The following is a 26,886-nucleotide window of genomic DNA, read 5'->3' as shown; positions in this document are numbered from 1 at the left end:
ACTATAAGAAGAAAGAACAGGAAACGCAGGTGTTTTGAAAAGATGTTCACTGTTACTGTATTGTTGATTTGAAAGTTTGATTGCTTTATTGGCAGATTGTTGTTTATTTAACGACCAGTGGCAAAAATGCCAGCCCGAGAAAAAAAATACAGGACTTGAATATGCAATATACTTGTTCCAATGTCCTGGAAAACTTCTGTATCAAACTTAACATCAACTTCATCTCGAAATACACCTCTCTAGTAGCATTTCATAGAATTTATTCCACATCGACTTACAGGCATTATATTTGTCATTTATAGCACACTAATGATGAATTGCAGATGCATTGTATATATATAGATTCTACCACTGCATCGAGTGCAATACGACATTAATCTAATCGAGACAGTTAAATATTTAAAATTTAACTGTCGAGAGTGGATAAATAACATATTGCACGAGATTTGGTGGTGGAATCTGTTTTTCTAATGATTTTTAGACGTGTGCAGACAATCTAAGTCCTTCCTTTTGAACAGCTCGCAAAAGATGTGTTCTTTCTATGCGACGTCATCAGGAATGGTCGCCTTTTTTCATGACGTAACAATAGGAATTTCAGAGGAAAGCAAGAAAATTTGACGTCATAATCGAGTTTTGACCAATGAACAACTGAGATCAAACGAACCACACGTTGATTAAATAAAATAAACTCAACATAGATACCAGAACTAAACTTAGTATATACGTCAGACGCGCGTTTCGTCTACCAAAGACTCATCAGTGACGCTCGAATCCAAAAAAGTCAAAAAGGCCAAATAAAGTACGAAGTTGAAATAATCAGCAGGTCAGGAAATGGATAAATCGAGTAAGAATTAGAGAAATCTGTATATACTATCGTATCGTACAAACAAACAAAACCTTTCCAATCAGAAATAGTTAAACCGAACGTAGCGCATACAATGTACCTTTTTATTTCATTTTTGTTTCTTTTTATTCTAATCTTTTTTTATATATATATGTATTAATAAAAGTAAATCCGTTAGATTATTTCCTTGTTCAAAGCAAATCAGACGGAAATTATCAGAAATTTTTTAAAGATCAAATGTGTGCATAAAATTTGAACTATATTACAGCGACATTTCACAATATGTTCTTGACAGCATCTGTTTAAACTTATAGCAAACAGAATTGATGAAAGCTAATAATATTTCTCTGACAATACATTTAAAAAAAACAGCGTTGGTATATTTCACATGTAAAAAGCGTATTAATGTTATAAATTTCAATAAGTATTTACGCCTTTCAACAAATTTGCTCTTTTTAAAGATAATATCTGAATTCAAACTGACAATGAATAGATATAGGAAGATGTGGTGTCAGTGCCAACGAGACAACTCTCCATCCAAATAACAATTTTCAAAAAGTAAACCATTATAGGTCAATGTACGGCCTTCAACACGGAGCCTTGGCTCACACCGAACGACAAGTATAAATGAAGCATACTTCGCTATAGGTTTTAATATTAACAAACTTCACTTTATGTTGCAAAAAAAAAACGAAAACAACTGTCTCTTATCATGAATAATTTAACACTATAACTTGGTTTTATAGATTTCTGTGTCATCAACTTAGATCTCTTTTCTTTAAAAATGAAAACAAAAAACAGAAAGCTTTCTACCATCTGTCTCGTTTAACAAAGTCAACATGTGGTATGTGACCTACATAATTAGATTGATCATCGGATATGTACTTGCATAAACATCATGTGACATGTAAAAAAGGACCTGCTAATCCTTTAGTACTCCCGGTTTTTGTTTAGGTTCGTGTTGTACAGTCAGATTTTCTATGTTATGTTTTGTTAACTGTTTGGCTTTTGGTGTTCATTTACAATTGTATTGTCAATTTGTAATCAAACACGTTCTCTTTTTTAAACCAAAGAGAGCAAGTAACGTAGAATTTGATTTGAGCAAAACATCACTGTAATCCATATCGAAATTTATAAGATTTTACTCTTAATTGTCCCGATTATAAAATTTCTTTAGATAAATTGACTTACTTTTAGTTGTTCTAGCAACAACAACATCTGAATATTCATCGGATTCGTTTTTATCAATCACTGTGAAATTAATACCTTCACAAGTCCGTGTTATAATATCATTGATGCTGAATGTGGAATCAGGTAAAACTAGGAACAATGAAGTGTCAATCAATACTCTACTAAACTGTTAAAATGTTTAATATATAAAACTGTTTATAAACAAATACCTGATTATTGGATACAGCAGCAGTTGTGATTTTTATTCAGCTGGTATCAGAGTAATGTGATCTCTTGACAGTGATTTCTACTTCATTTAATCAATGTCATCATGATGAGTTGTTATACACTTAGCACAACTGTTTTATTGATAACCTAAATGGGATATACTATATATTTACATCTATTTTATTGATAACCTAAATTGGATGTGCTAAAATACTTATATCTGTTTTAGTGATAACCTAAATTGGATGTGATAAAATAGGTTAACATCTTTTACGCATAATATGATTTTGTAACGGAGAAATATTAACAGGAATTCGAAACAGTGCTACTGTTATAATAGTTGTTACAAAAAGAGAATAGTGGTTTTAGTTTTATAGATTGAATTTATAAACCTGTAAAAGGCAACCGGTTCGATAAAAGGTAAGGTTAATGTTATTATATTGTTATTTGGATTGCTTCATTCAGTTGTATAATTTTTTTTTTTTTTTCTAAATCTTATATACGTACAGTACCATAACTTTCTCTTTGACTTTGCATAAGGTGCTGTACAAGTTGTAAAATTTTGCAGATTATCTGAAGAGTATTGAAATAAATCATTGATAATCATTTAATGGGGATTATTCGAAATACGCTAATTAAACAAAATACAGAAATTATTGCAGATATTGTATGTAAATAAACATATGTTTCGCATCATTATCTTTTTTTAACTTTTTTTTAAGTTTGTGACTTGAGCGTCACTGACGAGTCTTTTGTAGATGTAATGCGCAGTCTGTTGCACAGAATGTTAAGACTGGCAAATAAGATGAGTTTGTTAATCATATTACACCCCTTTATGAATATATAAATGTTTCGTGTAGTTATTTTAATTCGTTATTATCATAAATAATAGCCTAGATCCTTCTTTAGTTTTGTAATGTTTAGAAACTCACAAATGTGTATTGATATGAGATGTTTGACATTCATGAGACAAATTAACCTTCAAAATGAGTCAGAACAAAACACAGTTATTTTAATAATTGACTTTACCTTTTATAAATAGAACATACTCATCTCTTCTCGTCCAATGAAAAGTCAGTTTTTCCCCCTCTAATTTTCATAGTACATGGTCTTCCATGCACTATAAAATGCTTTACATGAATGACTTTTCATTGTCAGTTGATTATGAAAGTGAATTCTCAATAGCTGCACTAACGAAGTGCACAATCCACATAGGCATTTACCATGGGAAAAGAGCCTACTGATTATAGATGAAAGAGCAAATTTTAAAACAAAACATTTCGAATTTTGCAAATTTTAATGCATTTTCTAACGGTGCACATATATAGAATAAGCAAAAACAATTTAGGTAGGAATGTAGGTAAAATAATACTTATTTAATTTATATACCTGACATTTGAGGGCTTTTTTTTCTTTCAAGAAAACAATGCCAGACTACTGATATATCAATCAAAGATTTTTTTCGGAGAAACACAAAAACATGTAAATTTATCAATAAAAAGTAAGCATTTAATGTTGAATGGTCTGAATTTAAATATTTATACAGAGAGTTTTATATTTATAAAAAAAGTCAAATGTCATACAGGGGATTGATATAACATTGCGTTTAAAATAAAAAAAATCCCAAAACATATAAATATTAACTTTTACCTTAGGCAGAAGAAAAACAATTTATCCATTCGGTCCTCACAAACTATGTCCGAACTTTTTCATTCCATCCATTGAAATGATGATTACCTATGTTTTATATTTAGTTCATTATTAACAGTAAACTCTTATTAAGGTTTGAATATTACAATAGGAAAGGATAATTTTATTAGGTCACTCGAAAGTGTGAATATGTTCTAAATTGGTCAGACAAAAATTGGTCATGTTTTATGAAAATTTAAGCCCTCGGCTTCGCCTTGGGCTAAAATATTCATAAAACATAGCCAAGTATTCTCTAACCTATAAGTCTGGTTTAAACTACTGACCACTGTTTAACTACACTAATCGTTGTATATATTATTTATCAAACAAATCGGCCTGTTCTTCATTCAAATGATTTTTATTCATTTCTTTCAAAACTTCTCCTTCCTGTTATTCTGTATCTTCTTTTAAAAATTAGAACATCAAAATGTTTTAACATTAACATTTCGAATGCTCATTAAAGTAGAAGGAGGTGTTCTCCATTTTGACTACTGGTGATAAAATACTTATTTGAGAAATACCAATATTTCAGAAATTATATCATTCTGCACCCACACTCCAGGGAGAGTATTAAAATACGATACTTTTTTTTTTTTTTATTTGTAGTTTGGTCTTTGACATTGGTCTTTAACGTTTTTAGCTACGGCGTTTGCAGTATAATGTCATGAGTTTGAATATCACTTTGGTATCGTTTACCTCTCTTGTAAACCATTAAAAAAAGGAAAACTGACATGTGATTTATATACAAATAATAAACGAAAAACAAATGTAACATACATCATAAACGACAACCACTAAATAACTTGCACCTGATAGGTCAATTAGACTTTAAAAAATATTCTTTTAGGGCGCTACTACCAGATTTGGGGGCTAAGATGAAATTTGAAAATAGGCAGGACAGATGTTTTGATTTAAAAAAATGACAGGATGAGACACTTTCCGAAAAAAAGACATGGTGACAATTCATGTAAAAAAGTCAGGATAAGCTGAAAACATAAAATCAAATAAGACCGTATAGAATGAATAAAGGCAAGACGGAACTTACAATTAAACAAAATGCAGGACAAAATTTTTCGTCCTAGACCCTACATAAAAATCAAATGCTCTCTTACAACGTACACGTGAAAAGGTTGGCATTGCTTATGTATTTCAGTTCAGAGAATAAGAAGAATAGACTGAACAGTTTAATCTGTAATGTACACGTTGTAGTTCATAACAAATATACATTATAAAAGCCTTTTTAAAATAAACACACGACCCTCTGTATTAAATGCAAAATTTACATTAAGACTTAGTACTTGATTATTGTGAGATAATTCCTTAAATTTACTAAGAGTACATTGACTGTGTATGTGTATTGACGTTTTATTGTCGTTTATTATTGTTTACATGATAATTTATCCCTACAAATAGCAAGCTTTTTCAATAGTGCCATTCAAGTGCGTCTTGTGTCTGAAGAGTAAATGGGTATTCACGAATGGAGCAAATATGAAAATTTCGGCATATAAGTCTTCAAAAAGTGCGCATTAATATGAAAACACATTTGACATCATCTGAACAGGTAAATCACTCCAAAATCTAAAAACAAAATTTGATATGAACAACAGTGTTGTAAAAATACTGAATGAATAACTTCAATGTCTTTTGGTCAAAACGACCTGACAATTGTATGTATTTTGAATTTTCGTTCCGAAACGTACTAAAGTTGACAACGTGTTCGTTATCGCTAATTAAAAAAGGACCCGGGTATACAGTCGATTAAATCCGCTTTGGTAACTTGGAAATTGGTATAAGTGGTACACATTGTATACTACTATTCTTTGATCCATATATATATATATATATATATATATATATATATATATATATATATATATATATATATATATATATATATATATATATATATATATATATATATATATATATATTATATATATTTGCAAAGAAACAAAAAGATTATTCCTGTATATAAATATTCTAAATATTTTGACTTTGAAGAAAAAAATCAAGCGTCACTTTTAAACACTCTTTTTTACGACATAATGTCACAAACAAATGTAAGCCAGTTGACGTACTTCAAAGTCATAATTGTTTTTATTTTGTATGAAAGATTAATAGAGTACAATATTGTGTGAATAACAAGTGCAATAAAATCTTATAATTTTGTACTTTTACCACATTTCCTATAGATATAACGTTATTACATTTCAATTTCCATTAATCTGTTGGATATTTAGCAGTATACATATTTATGGATATAATTTGGTTGCGTTGCAGTGATAATGTGATAAATAAATGGATCTATCACCACAAGTTATAAATAATTCTCAATCGCTTATATTTATCAAATGATATAAAAATCATACCATCTGTTTGACACCACTCGAACGTACTGATGAGGAAAGATTTTACTTACTATTACTTAAGAAGTGGGTTTGAAATTATTTAAATATTATGTGAATTTGAATATTGAATTCTTTTAATTGAAACCAGTTTAACAGTAAGGTAAGTTGGTGAGGTACATGAATTTATAACTTTAATGATAAACCATGAGTTATATTTTGAAATGATATTCCTAAGATTTACAATATTTGACACGTGGGTCGACATGTCGTAAACGTATGTACAAACATTGGAAACGTAGGTGAACGTATGCATCAGTATCTGAAATTCTCATGAACGTACCAGCAAAATTTGAAAGATAATACAAACACATTGACGAGATGTTTAAGTACCGAGCCACGTTACATGAATATCACATAAAACAATCCAAAAGTAAAGGTAATATTAATAATAGAACAAAGACAAATGAAAAAACAATATAACACGTTGTTAAGATGATAAAAAACATCAGTACGCAGAATATATACATCAAGACCATCGTGTATTATTTTTGAAGTTGATACGGAATATTTATCAACAAGGTCTTGATACCTTCCGATGAACTTGACATGTTGGTGAACGTGTGTATCAGTATGTTGCATGTATGTGAACGTATGTGTCAGAAGTTGTTATATGAGTTAACGTCTGTACCAGTAGTTGACATGTGCGTTATGTATCAATAATTCCTGGGTAAACGTTTGATTAATTACTTGGCACGTTGGAAAGCGTTTGTGTCAATATTTGACACGTGGGTTAACGTTGGTGTCAATATTTGACACATGGACTAACGTTAGTATAAATATTTGACACATGAGTAAACTTGTGTATCAAGATTTGACACGTGGATTAACGTTGGAAATAATATTTAACACATGAGTAAACGTTTGTATCAATATTTGATTGGTGGGTAAACTTTTATAACAATGCACATTGGTTGGCGTTTGTATAAAAATTTGACACGAATGGAACAAGTGGGTGATCGTATGAATTAATATTTGACATACATGTATGGTTTAATGTTATACTATAACATAATATTTGACATGTGGTTTAACATATGAACTACAATAGCATATCCTAATGAACATAAACGTGTAAGGTAATAGAACGAAGGAATTGTTTTCCTTTTTTCCTTTTTTTCTTTAGTTTCATAGCGAAAAAAGTAAAGACTAGTTGATAGCTTAATTGAACTATAAGAACTCGTATAATGCACTTTTTATATTTATCTGAAAGACTCATATTGTCTTCTGGTTATAGCATTTACAGATTTGAAATGTTAATAATAAAACAAAAATTAGCTTTCAGGCATCATATGCTCTAACATCCATGTACTATCTTGCGTGATGAGAACGATAGTTTTTCATAATACGATGTAATTTCGCTACACAATATGACATTTCATTAAATATTTACTTAAGATGATTGGATAGTACACACTTGCGGCGCTTTCGTTCATCGTTTGACCCCTGCATCATGAAATGTCATGTTACAGACACATGTTATTTAATACGGTTAATAGCCATTATAGGGTTACAAAATGTTTTCTCTATATTCATAGAAATGATATGAATTTACACAGCTCGTTTATCATTTTTTGTGTCAAAAATATTCCCTAAATGATCTAGTGGTGAAAAAATTAACGTACATGTATTTTCTTTTTCGATGTAACTATTGATTTGATAATTCATGTTGGTGTACGCGTAATGTTATACGATATATATATGTGTGTGTGTGTGTGTGTGTGTGTGTGTGTGAGTGAATGCCATTAGAAACATCAGTTTATTTTGTCTCAGGGTTGTAAATGCAAATTCATAAGTCGGACAGTGCAAATTACAACTACTTAAATCCACTAACTCAAGGTCAAAAATTGACCGTTAAAAAGAACAAACCAATTGAGATGTGCCGTATACGTCTATTATCGTTATGGTGTGGCTATAACCCGACCCTAAAGTTTCCGTGTCGTGTTTGAACTTTATTGCTGTACTTGGTAAGCTTTCTAATTGATCGTGGAACAAATTATGTCCAAGTCTGTTATCTTGTATAGATTTACTGATATTTTTCATTAAGAAATTACTATGATAAAGACAGAGTTAAACGGTTTACGTCACGAAATGTTGTGGCAACCATCTTGTTTTCATACTTTAATAACTTCTACTTTACAGTTTTTCCGTAGTGTCCGGTAAATAGGGAATTAAAAACAAAACTTTATTACATGGAGATTTTTATTTTTCTGTCAATGTGTTATCTTAGAACACTTATACAGCATTTTCATATATTAAGTCCGTATGAGTGATACATTACTAGAATTCTTCAAAAAACAATGTAAACAAAACGTTATAAATTTCATGAAATTGAGGCGCTTATCTGGATTTACCTTCTTCAAGACCGTATAAGGTATCGAACTACCGAAACAGATGAAGCTCTATATGATGAAATGGGACTTAAAAAATAAGCCAAATCTATATAAAGTCAACCTTGCTTGAGGTGTGGATTTGCTTAAAACTAAACGTTATCAAAAAGTGTCAACGTAACGAGTTATTTCTCTATTTACATTATTTGGCATAGCCTTTGGTGGTTTAGTTACCAACACAGTATATGAAGAAGAATTACCGTTTCAAACTAAAATGTTCTTTGTTTTTAATTTCTTTTATCAATTATACTTTTTACCGAGCAAATAACTGACGAAACATTGGAATGCAACATTAGTGGTCATAAATAACACGATTATAACAATGAATAACTATTGTCAAAGCAGACGTTACCAGTACAAACACCTGTCCATATGGTGCTTACTTGTATTAAACATAAAACATCTGTTTTATAGCTGATATCTTCATTTAATGAAGAAACTCTGGAAATTTCAGATAAACACAAAAATAAGGCATTATCGGGATCATATTTTCCAGACCAAAACGATCCAAAATAACTGATTTAGAAAACATTTGTTGGTTATATTGTTCAATTCGGGAAACATTATTTCTAGGAAATTTACAGAATCATAGAAACATTCCCTTTTGATTTTTTAAGTAGTTTATTCACCTAACTGTCGTATCCGTTTTATTCCCAGTTAAAAGTATATTGTGTATAAGTTGTATCCGTTATATCACAGTTATATCATCGTTAAATATAAACAAGCTTAATGTCTAGTCTACCAAATAAAGCTCGTACGGAAATAGACAAATCAAATAACAATTTGTTTTATACTCCATTCAAGACTCAATCAATGGACTAATACGTCTATATTGGGTGTGTTTTTTGTTGATAATTATAAACCTTTAATATTGTGTTTGATAAAATAGTATTAAATTGGCAGATATCTAAGTCGTAAAATAATGTGATGTATAATTGCAAGGAATTGATCCAATGGATTTATTTACAAAGCTAAAGACTAAAAACAAGATTGTACTGTCAAATAAATATCTACAGGAGACAGTGTAAATATCTATAAGATTATCAAAGTGGCTTGTCCTTTTATAATATTGTCAAGACAGTAATAAAATATAGCATATAAAGTATTTTACATAGAGAGAACAGAGAACTGGTGGGAGATAATAATATCAATAATAATTTATCATTTGATCTTTTGTATCGGAAGCTTGTACTAAAGGGCAGACTCCTACAATCCTATTACAACCAACACATCGACAAGAATTAGCAAATTGTGTTGACTTATACCAGATCAAATATTTTTCATACGAATAGGATTATAATAAACATTAATCTTAAAACAAAACTGTTTCTGGTATTGATCCCAAAAGAGTTAGAAATTACGCATACCAGTGCAAAAGTATTTACACTTTGTTAAAATGAAATACAGTATGATATAGAAATTATTAAAATGGGTACAACGATACGAAAGGGTGGTCAATTTATCAGAAGTCATGTTTTTGCTTAATCGAATAATGACTATTGAACAGCAATGTACTACTGTTGCCTTTATCATGCAACACTATACATAAGGAAATTACAGCATGTATATGCAATGAACAGAGCGAAGAATACTCTAATAAAGTAGACAGAGCGACAAAAACGTAAACCATGTAGAAGCAGATAGTGAACACGGTGGATTTCCTGTGTTACTGTAATCATATCATATCTTCTTTTTTATATATCAAAGATACAAGTCTTAAAAATATTATACATTGTTACAAAGTCCTGAAAATACAAACTTTTAGTATCAAACTGACATTACGTTCACCAGGAAATAATACCATCCCTCTAATAGCATTTCATTGAATTCTTTTCACATAGACTAACCAGAATTACTATTTGTCAGTTATGATTTATCAATGATGAATTGCATGAACAGGACGTACAAACAACAACACTCTGCAATTATAAATATTTAAACCGAATGTAACGGATACCTTTTTATTTCATTTTTGTTTCTTTTTATTTCAATCTTCTTTGTTTTATATTTATAAAACAGAAAGATGTCAGATTGTTTCCTGGTTCGAAGCAATTCAGTCGGAAATCTTCAGAAAATGTTTATATATTAAATGTATGCATAATTTTTTTAAATATCTATTGAGATATGATTTTGTCTAACGTTTCTGTGAATTTCACGAGATTTTATTGACAACATGTGTTAAAACTTATAGTGAACAGATTTGATGATAGTTAAGAATATGTCTCTGGTAAAGTAAAAACTAGGAATGTAAAACGTCAATAGTTATTTACGCCTTACAAATTCGTGTTCTTTAAAGGTAATATCTCATCTCAAACTGACAATAAAGCATATAGATATTAATATTAACAAACGTCACTTTAAGTCGCAAAAAAAACGAAAACAATTGTATCTTTTCATGAATATTTTAACAATCTAGCTTGTTATTATAGATTTCTATGTCATCAATTTAAATCTCTTTTCTTTAAAAATGAAAGAGAACAGAAATCTTACTATGATATTCCTCGTTTGACAAAGTTGACATAAGTTATGTGACCTTCATACTTAGATTTATCATCGGATATGTACTTGCATGAGAATGTCACATGGAGAAGAGCAACCCTATAAGAGCACCTGAAATTATTTCCGGTTTTCGTTTGGGTTCGTGTTGCTCAGTCAGGTTTTCTATGATTTGTTTTATAACCTGTTTGGCTTTTGGTAATTGTTCATTATTTACCATGTCATTGTCAATTTATTGTTAAACCTTTTCTTTAAACAAAAGACTACAAGTTACGTATATTTTTCTTTAGCAAAACGTCACCTTAATACTCTTAATACTGATTTTACTCTTTATTGTAGCAAATGCTAAAACACTTTTGCCGCGATTCAAAATGTCTTTAGATAAATTGACTTGCTTTTTAGTTATTCTTGTTACTACAGCATCTGAATATTCAACGAATTTGTTTTTTATAAATCACTGTGAAATTAATACCTTCACAAGTCCGTGTTATAATACCATTGATGCTGAATGTGGAATCAGGTAAAACTAGGAACAATCAAATGTCAATCAATACTCTAATAAACTGTGAAAATGTTTCATACATAAAACTGTTTATAAACAAACACCTGATTATTGGATATAGCAGCAGTTGTGATTTTTATACAGCTGGTATCAGAGTAATATGATCTCTTGATCAATGATTTCTACAATAGACCTAATTAATGTCATCATGATGAGTTGTTATATACTTAGTACATCTGTTTAATTGATAACCTAAATTGGATGTATTATACACTTAGTATATATCTGATTTATTAATAACCTTAAATTGGATTTGCTAAATAAAGGCAACAATAGTATACCGCTGTTCAAAACTCATAAAACTGCTAAAATACTTACATCTGTTTTATTGATAACCTAAATTGGATGTGTTAAAATACGTTCACATCTTTCAACGCATAGTGATTTTTGTTACGGAGAAATATTAGCAGGATTTTGAAACTGTGCTACTTTTATAGTTGTTACAAAAACGAAATAGTGGTTTCAGTCTTTTTTAATTAAATTTATAAACCTGGAAAAAGGAGACTAGTTCGATATGAGGTAAGGTTAATGTTTTCAGCTGAATAATTATATGAATGGACATTTTTGTTTCTTTTAATGTTGCTTAGGTCTTTACGTTGGCTTGAGGGTATTGTTATAAGGTGAGATGATGTTTCACGTAGTTGTATTACTCAGAAGTCAAACCTGTATAAATTTAAGGGGTGTTTCCTAAAAAAAAACATTATTGACGTAAAGTACCCAAAGTCTCTTCTTGCACTTATTTTAAGTTCAATAAGGTGCTATAGAAGTTTCAAAATTTTGACTACTATTATCTTGAAAGTAATTGAAATGAATCCTAGATAATCATTTTATTTTGATTATTCGGAATAAGTAAATTAAACAAAATGCAAAACATATTGTTTAAATGTTTTTCAATGCAAGGATAATCATATATCATAGATTTTAATATACATCAATATGTTTGTTTACGTGTAAATAATCATATGTGCCACATCATTGTCTTTTTTGATTTTTTTTTTTTTTTTAAGTTTTTGATTCAAGCGTCACTGTTTAGTCTTTTGTAGATGCAACGCGTGTCTGTTGAACAAAATTTTAAGACTGGTATATATGATGAGTTTATTAATCATATTACACCCCTTTATGAATATATAGATATATTTTGTCTGGTTATTTTTATTCCTTATTGTGATAAATAACAGACTAGATCCTTCCTCAGTTTTGTAATGTTTAGAAACTCACAAATGTGTATGGATATGAGATGTTTGACCTACATGACACAAATTAACCTTCAAAATGAGTCAGAACAAAACACAGTTATTGGGATAGATAACTTGACCTTTTATAATTTGGTTTTAAACTGGCCAGATTTTCCAATTGTTTTTCAGATTATTAATCAAACAGATCGGTATATTCTTCATTCAGATGATTTTTATTCATTTCTTTCAAAAGTTCTCCTTCCTGTTATTCTGTTTCTTCTTTTAAGAATTAGAACATCAAAACGTCTTAACATTAAAATTTCGAATGCTCATTAAAGTAGAAGGAGGTTTTCTCCATTTCGACTACTGAGAAATACCAATATTTCACAAATTATGTTATTCTGCACCCACACTCCAGAGAGAGTATTAAAATACGATCCTCGCTAATTTTGATCACCGATATAAAGCTATCACTAGGCCCCCGCACTCCAGAGGGACTATTAAAATATGATCCTCGCTAATATTGTAAAACACTTGTTTTGCAATCAAGATTTGGTATATCCAGACATGATCGATTAGGTGAAGTCAGTTGTTCAATAGTTTAGTTTCAAGCACCAATAGAAATAAAAACACATTAATTAAAATGGAATTATTCGTAATTCCCTACAGGCTGTGAAGACTTAATACCACTGAACACTAAGATTGCTGAAAATGTACAGAGACGAACTTTGATAAGATGGTAATATGCTAAACAAAAAGCAACGTCAGAAAAGGATTTTTGGAATAAATATGAAAAAAAGAAGATTTAGAATGATTGCCAATTAGACAATACCCATCCACAGACCAAATTACGTAGACATTATCAGCTAATGGTCATAGTACATCTTTCAGCAATGAGCAAAACCCATACCGGAAGGTCTCCTGAAAAGGCACCGAAAGAACTATGTTATATTTGGTGTACTAATATTTATCTTTAAGTTGATCTTTTTTCGTTTTTAGCCACCCAGAGTACAAAGTACACGTGACAAGGGCGATATTGCTTATGTGTTTTGGTTCAGTAAATTAGAAGAATAGACTTGTACAGCAGTTATATCTGCAATGTACACATGTATTTCATTTAAAATGTACTTTTATCAAAAGTTTTTTTTAAAAAACACACAGGACCCTCTGTATTAGATTCAATATTGCATAAGTAATTGATTTACTTGAGATAGTTACTTAAATTTACTTAGAGTACACTGGCATTGACTATTTGTGAGAATTGACGTTCTATTATCGTGATCATGGCGTAGTATTTAGAATAGCAAATTGCGTAGTAATTGTTTACGTGATAATTTAACACCAAAAATAGCAAGCGTTATTCTAAAACGTCATTTAGAGTTCGACCAGTACTTGAACCGTGAATCGATATGCATAACTGGTGGAAAATGGTGTATGTTTCGGCATATCAGTCTTCAAAAAGGGCGTATTAATTAATCTGAAAAAACATGTATGCTATGTAGCAAGTAAATCACTCCAAAATCTAAATTTGAATATGAAAAACAGTGTAGTAAAAATACTAAATGAATCATTCCAACATCTTTTGAACAAAATGATTTGACAGTTGGTTACATGGTCATTTGAAAATTTGGTTCCGAACAGACCGACGTTGATCATGTGTTCAGAATCGCTCATTAAAAAAAGGAAACAGATATAGCACTGATTAATTCCGCTTTGGTAGATTATGAAATGTTTACTACTATGCTTTGCTCCATATATTTTTATGTATTATATAAATTTGCAAATAAACAAACCGTTTTGGCCTGTATATGAATATTCACATTATTTTGAATTTGAAGAAAAAACTTCCAGCGTCACTTTTGAAAAGTCTTTTATTACGACATAATGTCACAAATGAATGTAAGCCAAGTTACGTACTTCAAAAGTCATGAAATTTGAAATTGTGTAATACAGAATAATGAAGTAAAATAAAAAGTGCAATAAAACCTTATACTTTTGTACTTTTACCTCATTCCCTACAGGTATAACATTATTACATTTCAATTTCCACTACTCTCTGGGGTATTTAGCAGTATACATATTTATGGATATGATTGCTTGTGTTGCAGTGATAACGTAATAAATAAATGGATCTATCACCACAAGTTATAAATAATTCTCAATCGCTTATATTTATCAAATAATATAAAAATCATACAATCTGTTAGATACCACTCGAACGTATTGATGAGGAGAGATTTTACTTATTATAACTGGAGTAGTGGGTTTGAAATGATTTAAATATTGTGTGGATTGGGATATTGAAGTCTTTTTATTGACACCAGTTAAACAGCAAGGTAAGCTGATGAGAAACAAGTACATGTATATGTAATTATAGATTATAGTTGATCATCTCAACGAGATTGATTATCTGGCTTGAGCCGGCCGGCGGCGAAAGCGAGAAAAGCAATCTAGTTGAGATGACCAATGATAATCTGTTTATCGCTATTTTACCTATGACGACGTTGGCCATTTCATGTCAATTTCATTGGCAACGCCACGTGTCTCCTTAGTTTCTAGCTATAATTTTCAATCTCAAGCGAGTAGCATGATATGAAAAATTATCACAAAAAAAGATCAAAGGAAAAATGCACAAAATAGCGATAAACTTAAATTATCCAACTATGAGTGAATGTCATTACAATTATCAGATTCCTTTGTCTCGGGGTTGAACAAGCACGTTAATGAGTCGAACAGTGCGTTTTGCAACTATTTAAGCCATTATCATATCCAGTAACGTAAGGTCAAACACTGACCGTTTAAATGAACCAACCAATTGACCTGTGCTAGATACGTGCATAATCGTTATGGTATGGCTATAACTTGACCCTTCAATTTCCGTGTTGTGTTTGAACTTCATTACTGTGCAAGATAAGCTTTCTAATAGATCGTGGAACAAATTATAGCCAAGTCCGTAATCTTGTATAGATTTACTGATATTTTTCCTAAAGAAATAACTATTTTAAAGACAGGGCTAAAAGGTTTATGTCACGATATGGCTGTGACAACCATCTTGTTTTAATACTTAAATAACTCCTACTTGGCAGTTTTGTTTCTGTCGTGTCCGGTAAATTGTGTATTAAAGACAAAACTTTATTACATGTAGATTTTTATTTTTCTGTCAATGTGTTTATTTTAGATCATTTATACAGCACTTCCAACTATTAAGTCTGTATGAGTGATAAATTACTAGAATCCATACGTTATTTTCGTTCAGAACGGCCAATATCTTGTTAAATGAAAAAAAATCTATCTAGTCCGGTTTTACAATTATCAGGAATTTGAGCATCTTGTATTTTATTGATTAAAGACATTATGCATTTTGAAGACTCAATAAAAAAGTCAATAAAAAGTCTTTTAACTTCCAATCGCTGTATGGTGTTTGATTCGAGCGTTCAAATAGTTTAATAGCATCAGTATCATTTCCTGACATCTATGGAAAACTAAAGCTTGTTGAGGGACTTAAAAGAGGGACGAAAGATAACAAAGGGGCAGTCAAACTCATAAATCTAAAACAAACTGACAACGCCATGGCTAAAAATGAAAAAAGAGAAACAAACAACAGCACACATGACACAACATAGAAAAATATAGAATAAACAACACGAACCCCACAAGTTACAAGGTAGACAAAATGTCAAAGTCTAAAGACTTGTGTGAAACATCAGAAAACATAGAAACAAAACAAAGAGCAACACATTATATGTGAATGGTACTTATACCTCATCTTCTTATATATCTATCATACCTCGAAAAAAAATAACAACGCCATGACAAAAGAAAAAAGAAAAGCGTAGAAAAGACGATTTATTCCACAAAATGCTTTGTAGTAAATTAAGATTTATACATTTATCTCTTGTAGATGCGTTAAAAGCTCCCCAGATTCTACCACCTATACTGGTCGTAGGAAATAAGGCAACAGTGTGCTGGATTATAGACGAGACGTCAGATGTTGTTAAAGGATTTCAATTAACTTATGAAATTATTGGTGCATCGGGAAATTTTAACTTAAAGCTTACAAGGAATATTGATGGGCTAAAAAGGAGTTACACGATTCGTGGATTAATTCCGCTATCAACGTACAAAATATTCATGGTTACCATAGGTAGTAGTGATGTCAGCAACGCAAGCGCAATCGAGTTCACAACCGATTTACCAGGTACGTATACCTTATAAAAAAAATCTACATTGCATAGCGCGAACACCACGTTTATTTATGGGACATGGGGCTGTTCACTTTTTCCTTTTTGTTTTCTTGTGCTTCGTGAAATTGTTAAACAGCTTAAAATTACGTATTATAATTGGACAATTTGGAAGCTCGTGGGATAGCATATTAAAATTGAAATATGCCGATCTCTAAAATTCTTTTATAAAGTTGTATTCCGATCTTATCAAAAATCAATTTTAATAAAAGTAGAAACCATAGTTTTCGATTCTCTTCCAAAAAAACAAATGTTTACAAATGACAAGAAAAATAAACGAGATGTTTTTAATTGATCCTTTTTTTTTAAAGTCATATGTTTACAGGGGCTGTATCGAAAACGAGATAAACACGCGACAGTTATTGCCTTTGCCCCTGTAAGCACTTAATCGATTCGGCATAAGTTCTTAAAACGAACGAAGCTACAGGCTATGTATTTGTGATAACATCTTTAAGATAATAGTCATATAATATGCTATTCTCCAATCAAGACGTTAAAATGACAATTTAAAAACTGCGACAAATGTGAACGATTGTCTTGTGTTTTATTTGGATTTGTTTTTAGTTTGCTCTATTGCTGCATGTCGATGCTTTAATGCGTTTGATTTTCAAGTACAGATTGGCACTTAAAACAATCAAGGGTTATTGATTACCGGATGCTTGTGTTCATACATTTTAACTATGAAATGTCGTCATACATCTGCTGCGTTTTACTGCGTCATAGAATGCGCCGTAAAACCACTTTGAACTCTTTGTTTAAACACTATTTCAAACAATTAGTAATTGGTGTATTCTTGTGTATTCAGCTGATCTTAAGTCAATAAATAACAAAACTATTAAGTGAATAAAGCATGTAAAGTAAACAAGTTAATAGGCACTATTGAGTGATAACCGATATTGCATATGATATTGATGAATTTAAATAATAAAAAAAAATAAGTTAGAAGTATGAAATTAAAAAAATAATTGTTAGCATCTTTCTTGGAAAAGGGGCGAAAGATACCAGAGGGATCAGACATTCAAACATGGAGATGCTTCTTCTTTAGAATTAAAAAGATTTACATATACTGCTATAGATGTGACAAGGGTCATATCACAGATGTGGTTTGTTTCACATTTCAACTGTAATATCTCTCTCCATATAAAAATTGTAAACGGTCAAGATTCCGCCATTTTGGATCGCAAAATTCAAGGAAATCTATTATTTTAACTGCTTCTCCAATAAAAAGATTGAAGTAATTGAAGCAGATTTTGTTTGGCACGGATTTAAAATGCTGTTAGCAATGATTGTCAATTCTTCCTGTAACTTTCTTTTTTTTTTGCATTCAAATTTAATCAGCGAATAGGACTAGTAAAAAGAAGGATTTACTATCATTTACGTGCATGTGCAACGTGTGAAACAGGGTCTGTTACCCTTCCGGAGCACCTTTTTTGGGTCCACGTTGTAATGTCTATTGTTTTCTATATATATATTGTGTATACTGTTATTTGTTTATTGGTATTTTTCCTTTTATTTACCCTGACGTTGTCTGTTTATGTGTACTGTTATTTGTTTATTGGTATTTTTCCTTTTATTTACCCTGACGTTTTCTGTTTATGTGTACTGTTATTTGTTTATTGGTATTTTTTCCTTTTATTTACCCTGACGTTGTCTGTTTATGTGTACTGTTATTTGTTTATTGGTATTTTTCCTTTTATTTACCCTGACGTTGTCTGTTTATGTGTACTGTTATTTGTTTATTGGTATTTTTCCTTTTATTTACCCTGACGTTGTCTGTTTATGTGTACTGTTATTTGTTTATTGGTATTTTTCCTTTTATTTACCCTGACGTTGTCTGTTTATGTGTACTGTTATTTGTTTATTGGTATTTTTCCTTTTATTTACCCTGACGTTGTCTGTTTATGTGTACTGTTATTTGTTTATTGGTATTTTTCCTTTTATTTACCCTGACGTTGTCTGTTTATGTGTACTGTTATTTGTTTATTGGTATTTTTCCTTTTATTTATCCTGACGTTGTCTGTTTATGTGTACTGTTATTTGTTTATTGGTATTTTTCCTTTTATTTACCCTGACGTTGTCTGTTTATGTGTACTGTTATTTGTTTATTGGTATTTTTCCTTTTATTTACCCTGACGTTGTCTGTTTATGTGTACTGTTATTTGTTTATTGGTATTTTTCCTTTTATTTACCCTGACGTTGTCTGTTTATGTGTACTGTTATTTGTTTATTGGTATTTTTCCTTTTATTTACCCTGACGTTGTCTGTTTATGTGTACTGTTATTTGTTTATTGGTATTTTTCCTTTTATTTACCCTGACGTTGTCTGTTTATGTGTACTGTTATTTGTTTATTGGTATTTTTCCTTTTATTTATCCTGACGTTGTCTGTTTATGTGTACTGTTATTTGTTTATTGGTATTTTTCCTTTTATTTACCCTGACGTTGTCTGTTTATGTGTACTGTTATTTGTTTATTGGTATTTTTCCTTTTATTTACCCTGACGTTGTCTGTTTATGTGTACTGTTATTTGTTTATTGGTATTTTTCCGTTTATTTATCCTGACGTTGTCTGTTTATGTGGACATGAGTTTGAATGTCGCTCCTCTTTTACCTTATATGTACTTATAACAAAACCTTTAGCAAAAAGGATCTTTCAACCTATGTGTTTACAATGCATCATCCCTCAAATCATATTAAATCTTTTAATTTCATTAATTTAAATTCCATATCATCCTACTTAAGGCTTGGTTAATTCTATAAACATCATTAATTTTTTCATCCCATCAAATAGTGAATCTATTACATTAAAGCAGTATAGTTAAGTTGCTCTGACATGGATTAATGTGGTTTTACAAAGTTGATCCAAAAATAACAAAGCTATTTCAAAAACTGATGAACACCTATAATATGGAATAGTGCTATACAACTAATGGCATTTTTATCTGATGTAAGAAAGACATTCTCGAAATACAAAATACAATTATTGATAAGGAGGTGCGCGTGATTTTATCTAAAAATTTTATTTCATCACTACCTAGCTACCTAGATTACATTTGTGTACATATCGGCTTCTTACACGAAATCAGATATATTTTATGATACCTGGAATTGTTCTTTGATTGTATTACTGTACATATTTAAAAGCTATTATCTTTGTCTCTACGGAATGTTGTAAATTCTTTCTCAAAATGTTCAATTATAAAGCGGCGGTCCGTGTCACTTTATGAAATCACAATCTGTAAGATATGTCATATATGTATTAGATCTGTAAACCAATAAATCTCATTTCTTAGCACTAGTGCGATAAAAACATCAGGACTTGATTGGTAGACCTGATAAACAGTAATAGAATTTATAATATATTTTTAAGTACATTCCGCGACATAAATATATAGGGTCTTGATAATGCTTACAGATTAGAGAATATAAAAAAAAATGAATATCAAAAGTAAAGATACAGAAAAATAGGAAAACATAATAAAACAAATAGAGAAAAGTGTGGTGCTGAATAAAGGAATGTATATCCCTCATAAAAAGCTTTGAATCCTTGCCCGGCTTGGGCTATACTTATTGTACCTTTTTGAATTAAAGCTCTTCATCCCCTTATTAAGCTTTCAATTTACAAATATATTGGCCTCCAGTATCACTGAAGAGACATTTATTGTCGAATTGCGCATCTGGTGCAGAAATATTGGCATCGTTAATGTTTTTATAAAGAATATAATTAAGTTGTCAAAATGAATGAAGAATATCTAAAATTGGCTCACAAGTTAAACGATAAAGACACGAAGGACCCCGAACAGACCCGCACATATTTTACATTTTAAAGTACAATTCACGGCAGAATATATAAGGGTCTGAATAATATTTACAGATAATTAAGAGAATAATGGGCCGATACTACAAATCAAATGGACCAACACAAACATAGAATATCGACAAAAAAATGGCAAAAACATTCAAACAGATCAAAGAGGAGCGCTGAATTATAAAGAATATAATTTCGTTGTCAAAATAAAATGAAGAATAGTTGTTGTCTAACAAGTAAAAGGTTACAAACACGAAGGACTCCGAAAAGACTCGCATATATTGTACATTCGATTGTAACGTACATTTTACTACAGTAGACGTAATGACTAGCTTCTTTTCTTTTGTACCATATGTTATAAATTATATGTTATTGTATTGCAACTGATAAATATAGACATAGATAATTATTTTCATAGACCTACAAGACACAACAAAATATGTCAAATATTTCTCCTTCGTTTACATTAAGCGTTATTTCTGTTTAATAGTACCCAAAGAATGCAGCAGATTTATATAATGAGTGTTGTATCAATTGCAATATACACATTATATTGTTAACATTTACCAGCTGTTGCAAATATTGTAGTTTGTATGACGAAGATGTTGTCAAAGTTCACATGACCTTATAGTCATACCTCTAGAGTACATTCATCGACCAGTTCGCCACGCATATACTAACCTATATATCTACGGGAACCTTTCAATAATATTGTGTTTTTGTACTTGTCTTTTTTTGGTTATTTGATGCTGTTGTCAGATATTTAAGGAATGACTGTAGTATTGTATCTGTCTATGTCGAAATGACATCAACAATATGGTCACACTGAATAACCTGCGTAGCAAAAGACAGGGCGATACTAATTTTGACAAACTGTACAGGCACTTGTCAATTACTAAGAACGGGGACTTTTTAAGGTTAAAAAACTTTTGTCCAATACAAAAGATAGGGCGATTTTTATTTTGACATACTGTACAGGCACTTATCAATTACTAAGGACGGGGCGATTTTGAGTTTGACACACTTCAGAAGCACTCAGTACAGGCACTTGTCCATGTCAAATGACGGGGGATATTGATTTTGACGTACTGTACAGGCACTTGTCCATGTCAAAAGATAGGGCGATATTGATTTTGACATACTGTATAGGTACTTGTCAATTACTAAGGACGGGGCGATATTGTGGTTGACATACTGCGCAATCCCTTGTATATTACAAAGTACTGTATGTTGAACACTTTATCTCGATTTATTTATTTGTGTTGTTTGGTTGCTGTTTTCATGAACATATACCACACATCTCCTCATGAACATATACCATACATCTCCTCAGATCAATTCATCATTTAAATTAAGTATATTTTTCATTTTATATTTTTCTAAGGGCATTTTTCATGCTAGCTATAAACATATTTTAATAGAGTTGCAACACAATCCGTCAAATTTGACTTGTGACAATTAAGGATTTAAGGAGCTATCGTTTGATTTTAATGGGTCAAAAAGGGGGAGGCTAGTATGAAATTTGAGAAAGGCAGGAGAGGAGTTTTGAGTATTAAAAAAAGTAGGATGAGCAACTTGGCAAAAAAGGTAGGAAAACAATTTATGTGAAAAATGCAGGATAAATTAATTTTGAAGAAGGCAGAACCGAAAAGAGTGCAAATAGAAAGGCAGGACAGGGATTACAATTAAGAATAAGGCAGGACAATTTTGTTCATCTTAGCAACCCCCCCCCCCCCCCTAAATCAAATCAAATGGTTAGCTCTCTTACTTTATCTCCTTCCCACACTGTTTGGCTCGAGCAGACGGGATGACAGTCACTCTACATGCTAGTACATTCGATGTGCACAGGAAAGTGATATGGTACGTTTTTCACACCACGGTGTCGGTACATTGCAGTGGTGGTTTAAGAAACTGTGGGCGAGTTGATCTTATCATCAAATCCCTTTATAGCTATGCTGCGGTGTACGAGACTCAATTTATGACAGTAATAACAACTAAAGATTAAGATAAATGAAATCATAAAATTAACAAAAAATCATTTCCATTAGGGGAAACGACAGCAAAAGACAGGACAAATGGTCGAGTAAACTTACGTAGAAGGGTTAATAAAGAGTGTCAAAAGATTCCAGAGAAAATTCAAACTCGTAGATCGAAAACAAACTGACAACGCTACTGCACAAAAAAGAAAAAGACACAACATAGAAAAATAAATAAACCCCCAAAAATGTAATCAAAACGTAATAAAAATATTATAAAAAGTTTTAAAAAATGCCCTCTTTTTTTACAAACAAGTTAAATAGAATTAAAAGTTTAGTGGTTGAATATCCGTATTCCATTTCAATTCATTAAGGAGATGTTGTTTAATTGCCAAAGTAATAACTATCCATCATAGTCCATTTTATTTGAAATTAATCAGATGGTTATCCAGAATTTCATTAACATGTAAATTATGCAATTATTGCACAGCGGCTGCTTCGACGAGTAATGTTTGAATAATTATTGGAAAATAAACAATTGGAGAACTGATTTCTTTTGAATTATAAAAACATTTGGTATTCTATATTCTCTTTATAGAATTCAGATACCTGACATTAACATTCATTATTTAGATCAAACATATCATTTTACATTCAATAAGTCTTTAATCTATCGATAATTCAGGCTGTCAATATCTATGTTTATTTTTAACTTGAAAACTAAAATTGCACTTTAAATCCTCGCATAAGACCATCACGATTGTAAAGAATCTTTAAAATGTGTTGCTATGGAAAACGTATTCTTAGAAGATAGACGCTGGAGAGATTTAGAACTTTAACTACTGAAAATGGGAAATGTGCCAAAGAGTCAACAAATCGACCAAAGAGCGGGAACAGCCGAAGGCCACCAATGGGTCTTTAATACAGCGAGAAAAAACAATTCAACACCCGGATGTGTGCTTCAGCTGGCCCCTGAACAAAAACTTATTTGATGACTGTCTACTGCGCAAATCATTTGAACAAAATACAATAACTGCTATCCATGTAACTAAAAAACTTTGATATTATTTGCTTGATATTTAATTGGGTGAAAACCTCTTTTTTCGTGATATTGACCAAATCAAATTATAATAGCTTGTGCTAGTATTAGTGCTTTTCGTTGGTCAAATTCATGTGTTCCTTGTAAAACTGTTGAACAAGTTATTGAAACCTGCAGTTTAATCTTAAAATTTAACTCATTATAGCTGTATAAGCTCTAGCAAGCTGTAGATAAATATTTACATTATTTTACTATAGTAAAGTAAAAACAAAGGTGTATTGTGCATGTCCTGAGTTTAAACAAGAGGCGAACATACTAAAAGAACAAACTCATAATGTGAAAAAAAAACTGACAATGCCCTTGCAAAAAATGAAAAACGACAAAAAAATCTTCGTGAAACGCTATTTCATAATTCAGAAACCTGGTGCCATGGATTGTTTTTAAACTATTTTGAATAACTTTTTACGTATAATTTCAGAAAACAGACTACTAAGAATAGAAAGAAGTGGTGTCTATCCTGAAGAAGTAGTTTTTATTGCAATAGTAGTGGTAGTCTGGGTAATTGCAGTTATTGTGTTTTTAAAGCAATGGAACAGTATAAGAATTTTAGAACCAGTTGAACCTCGTTATAAACATGCACCAAAAAATCTAGAGAACATCCGAATTGTGAAACGGACACAAGACAGTGTTATCTACAAAGGCTATAGCCGGAAGTTATCAGTAACAATGGTAGAAAGAGAAAAAAGACGACTACAGAGAATGAACACAGCACCCGTGCTTCCGGTTACAGGACGCATGATATTAAATACATTACCCACAATTCAAATGGAAGATATGACTACAGAAATGTAGGATTTTGTGATATGGTGCGTATACACGTGGTAAATGTGCGAGTTGTGTAAACGTGATAATGTGTTCATGAATTGCTATTTTTATTGTTATATTTTGTAATCCTATACATGTATAAAATGCATTCCATATTTTCCTTTGTACGTACATCAGGGCTGTAATTCCTGTCGGGGACTGTCTATACTAACAGTTAGTATGGACTGAACCTGATCTTATCCATGGCCAGTACCACAACAAACCTCCATTTTCATAATCGTTAAAGGAATCACCTGTTATTCCAAACAAAGATTGATTTTTATATAGAAAAATATAGAAACAAAATACATGTATACCAAATATGAAACATACAAAACTCACATTGCCTTTCTTTCACCTGTCTTCATTTGGCTAAAACAACTCTGTACTGTAAGCACATGTCCTATTTAAGAAAAGATCACTGTTCTTAGAAATCCAAGTTTCAAAAATGATCTTCACATTATACCGATATCATTACTTTACAAAACATTAACTTTTAGTTAATAGATTGTTCCCCGGTTACCCAGCATTTAAGTCTTGCCTGATCATGTAAAATGTATTAAGTAATATCATTTTGTTTATATGAACACGCTTGCCATATAACATTTACTGGAGAACTATTAAAGGTATATAACCACTAATTCACGACCGGTCGGAGAGAACATACAAAGTAGTACATATTTTAAACAAAATAGTTCCTACACATAGCTGTATCTTTGTCAATAGGTGAAATAGTTGGGTAGTTTTGATATCAAATAAAAGTTTGGAAACTTGGAATCACTTAAGAACCTTTGTTGAAAGCTTCTTTACAATAATGAAGAAGTATATGACATTTTAATCGGAGGGCACATTTGCCCTGTTGTTCAGATCAGAAGTACCTGTTTTTGTACTATTAAACTTGCGGGAACCAGTACGCTATAATATGCAATTTAAGGTTTGTTGAATTTTTCAGAACAGGTCAGGATAAGGTATTATTTTGACATATACCTAAACAATCAAGGATTGTTTATACCAAAAATATGCCAAATATAATAGACAAATGACATATATCTCTCTCTTCATATGTATTTTTGTTCTGTTCTTTTTTTAGTTAAATAAATCAATTAAAATGATCCAATCATTGTTTATGAATCAGAAAGAATTATATATACCACTATTGTTCTCTTCTATTTTTAGTTAATTTTCATTCATCTGATACATCTGGCACTATATTTCTGTATACAATAAATATCATGTGGAGAATGGAACCCATATTACACTATATAGAAATGTTATGTTGTCATACAAATTTTTCATTTTATTATTTTAATGATATGGTAAGTATCATAAACCCTTACAAAATGATATTTAATGTGATACTATGTTATTTGTATACAAGAAAATAAATTATTTCTGTAATTTCTCTCTTTTTTCACAAGTTGAGAAGTCTTTCATAATCTGTCTGTGTCATTTTGGTCTTTTGTGGATAGTTGTCTCATTGGCAATCATACCACATCTTCTTTTTTTATATATTTCGTAATCTGTTTAAGCTTTCTTTCATTTAGGGGGAATTGCAAAGACTAACGTTATGCCGATTCAGGTGACATATAATAGCCTAGCTAACAATAAAACTCTCCTCTCCTAATATTGTATTGACCATTAAAGCCCATACCATATGGCATACAAAAAAAAGATATCAACAATTGGTTTATACCATGGTCATATTTAAAGGTTGGTCCTTTTTGGTCCCCATTGTTCATGAAATTGTCTAAAATATAACTTTGAGATCACCTTTACAACTCTTGTTTCAACAGCTATGACTGATAACTTTGAAGTCACAACCCTCAATCATAAGGATCCTTGATATGTAACACAAGTACATGTCATGGATGTGGTATCAACAGAAAAATTACACACACCCTTCAAAGGTAAAACTGGACCGTTGTTAGATTGAATTTCTTACCATGTATCTCCATCAAATGAATTTCATAATTGATTTAAAAGAGAAAAAAAAGTAGTTAAG

At 30.9% G+C, this 26,886-nt stretch overlaps 1 protein-coding gene across 1 annotated transcript in view; it reads left to right on the top strand.

Annotated features, from left to right (window-relative positions):
- LOC143055857 (uncharacterized) overlaps window positions 1-26,282 on the top strand; it is a 176,837-nt gene extending 150,555 nt beyond the window's left edge. The window contains exons 2-3 of the mRNA XM_076228908.1: window positions 16,861-17,157; window positions 24,499-26,282. Coding sequence (XP_076085023.1) covers window positions 16,861-17,157; window positions 24,499-24,872 — 671 coding nt within the window. The 3' untranslated portion in view covers window positions 24,873-26,282. The remainder of the gene's footprint in view (window positions 1-16,860; window positions 17,158-24,498) is intronic.
- Window positions 26,283-26,886: the final 604 nt, after the last annotated feature.

This window comes from Mytilus galloprovincialis, chromosome 13 (genome assembly GCF_965363235.1).
Source record: "Mytilus galloprovincialis chromosome 13, xbMytGall1.hap1.1, whole genome shotgun sequence".
NCBI lineage: Eukaryota > Metazoa > Mollusca > Bivalvia > Mytilida > Mytilidae > Mytilus > Mytilus galloprovincialis.
The sequence above is the reverse complement of the archived record's forward strand: the minus strand, read 5'-3'. Positions and strand labels throughout refer to the sequence as shown.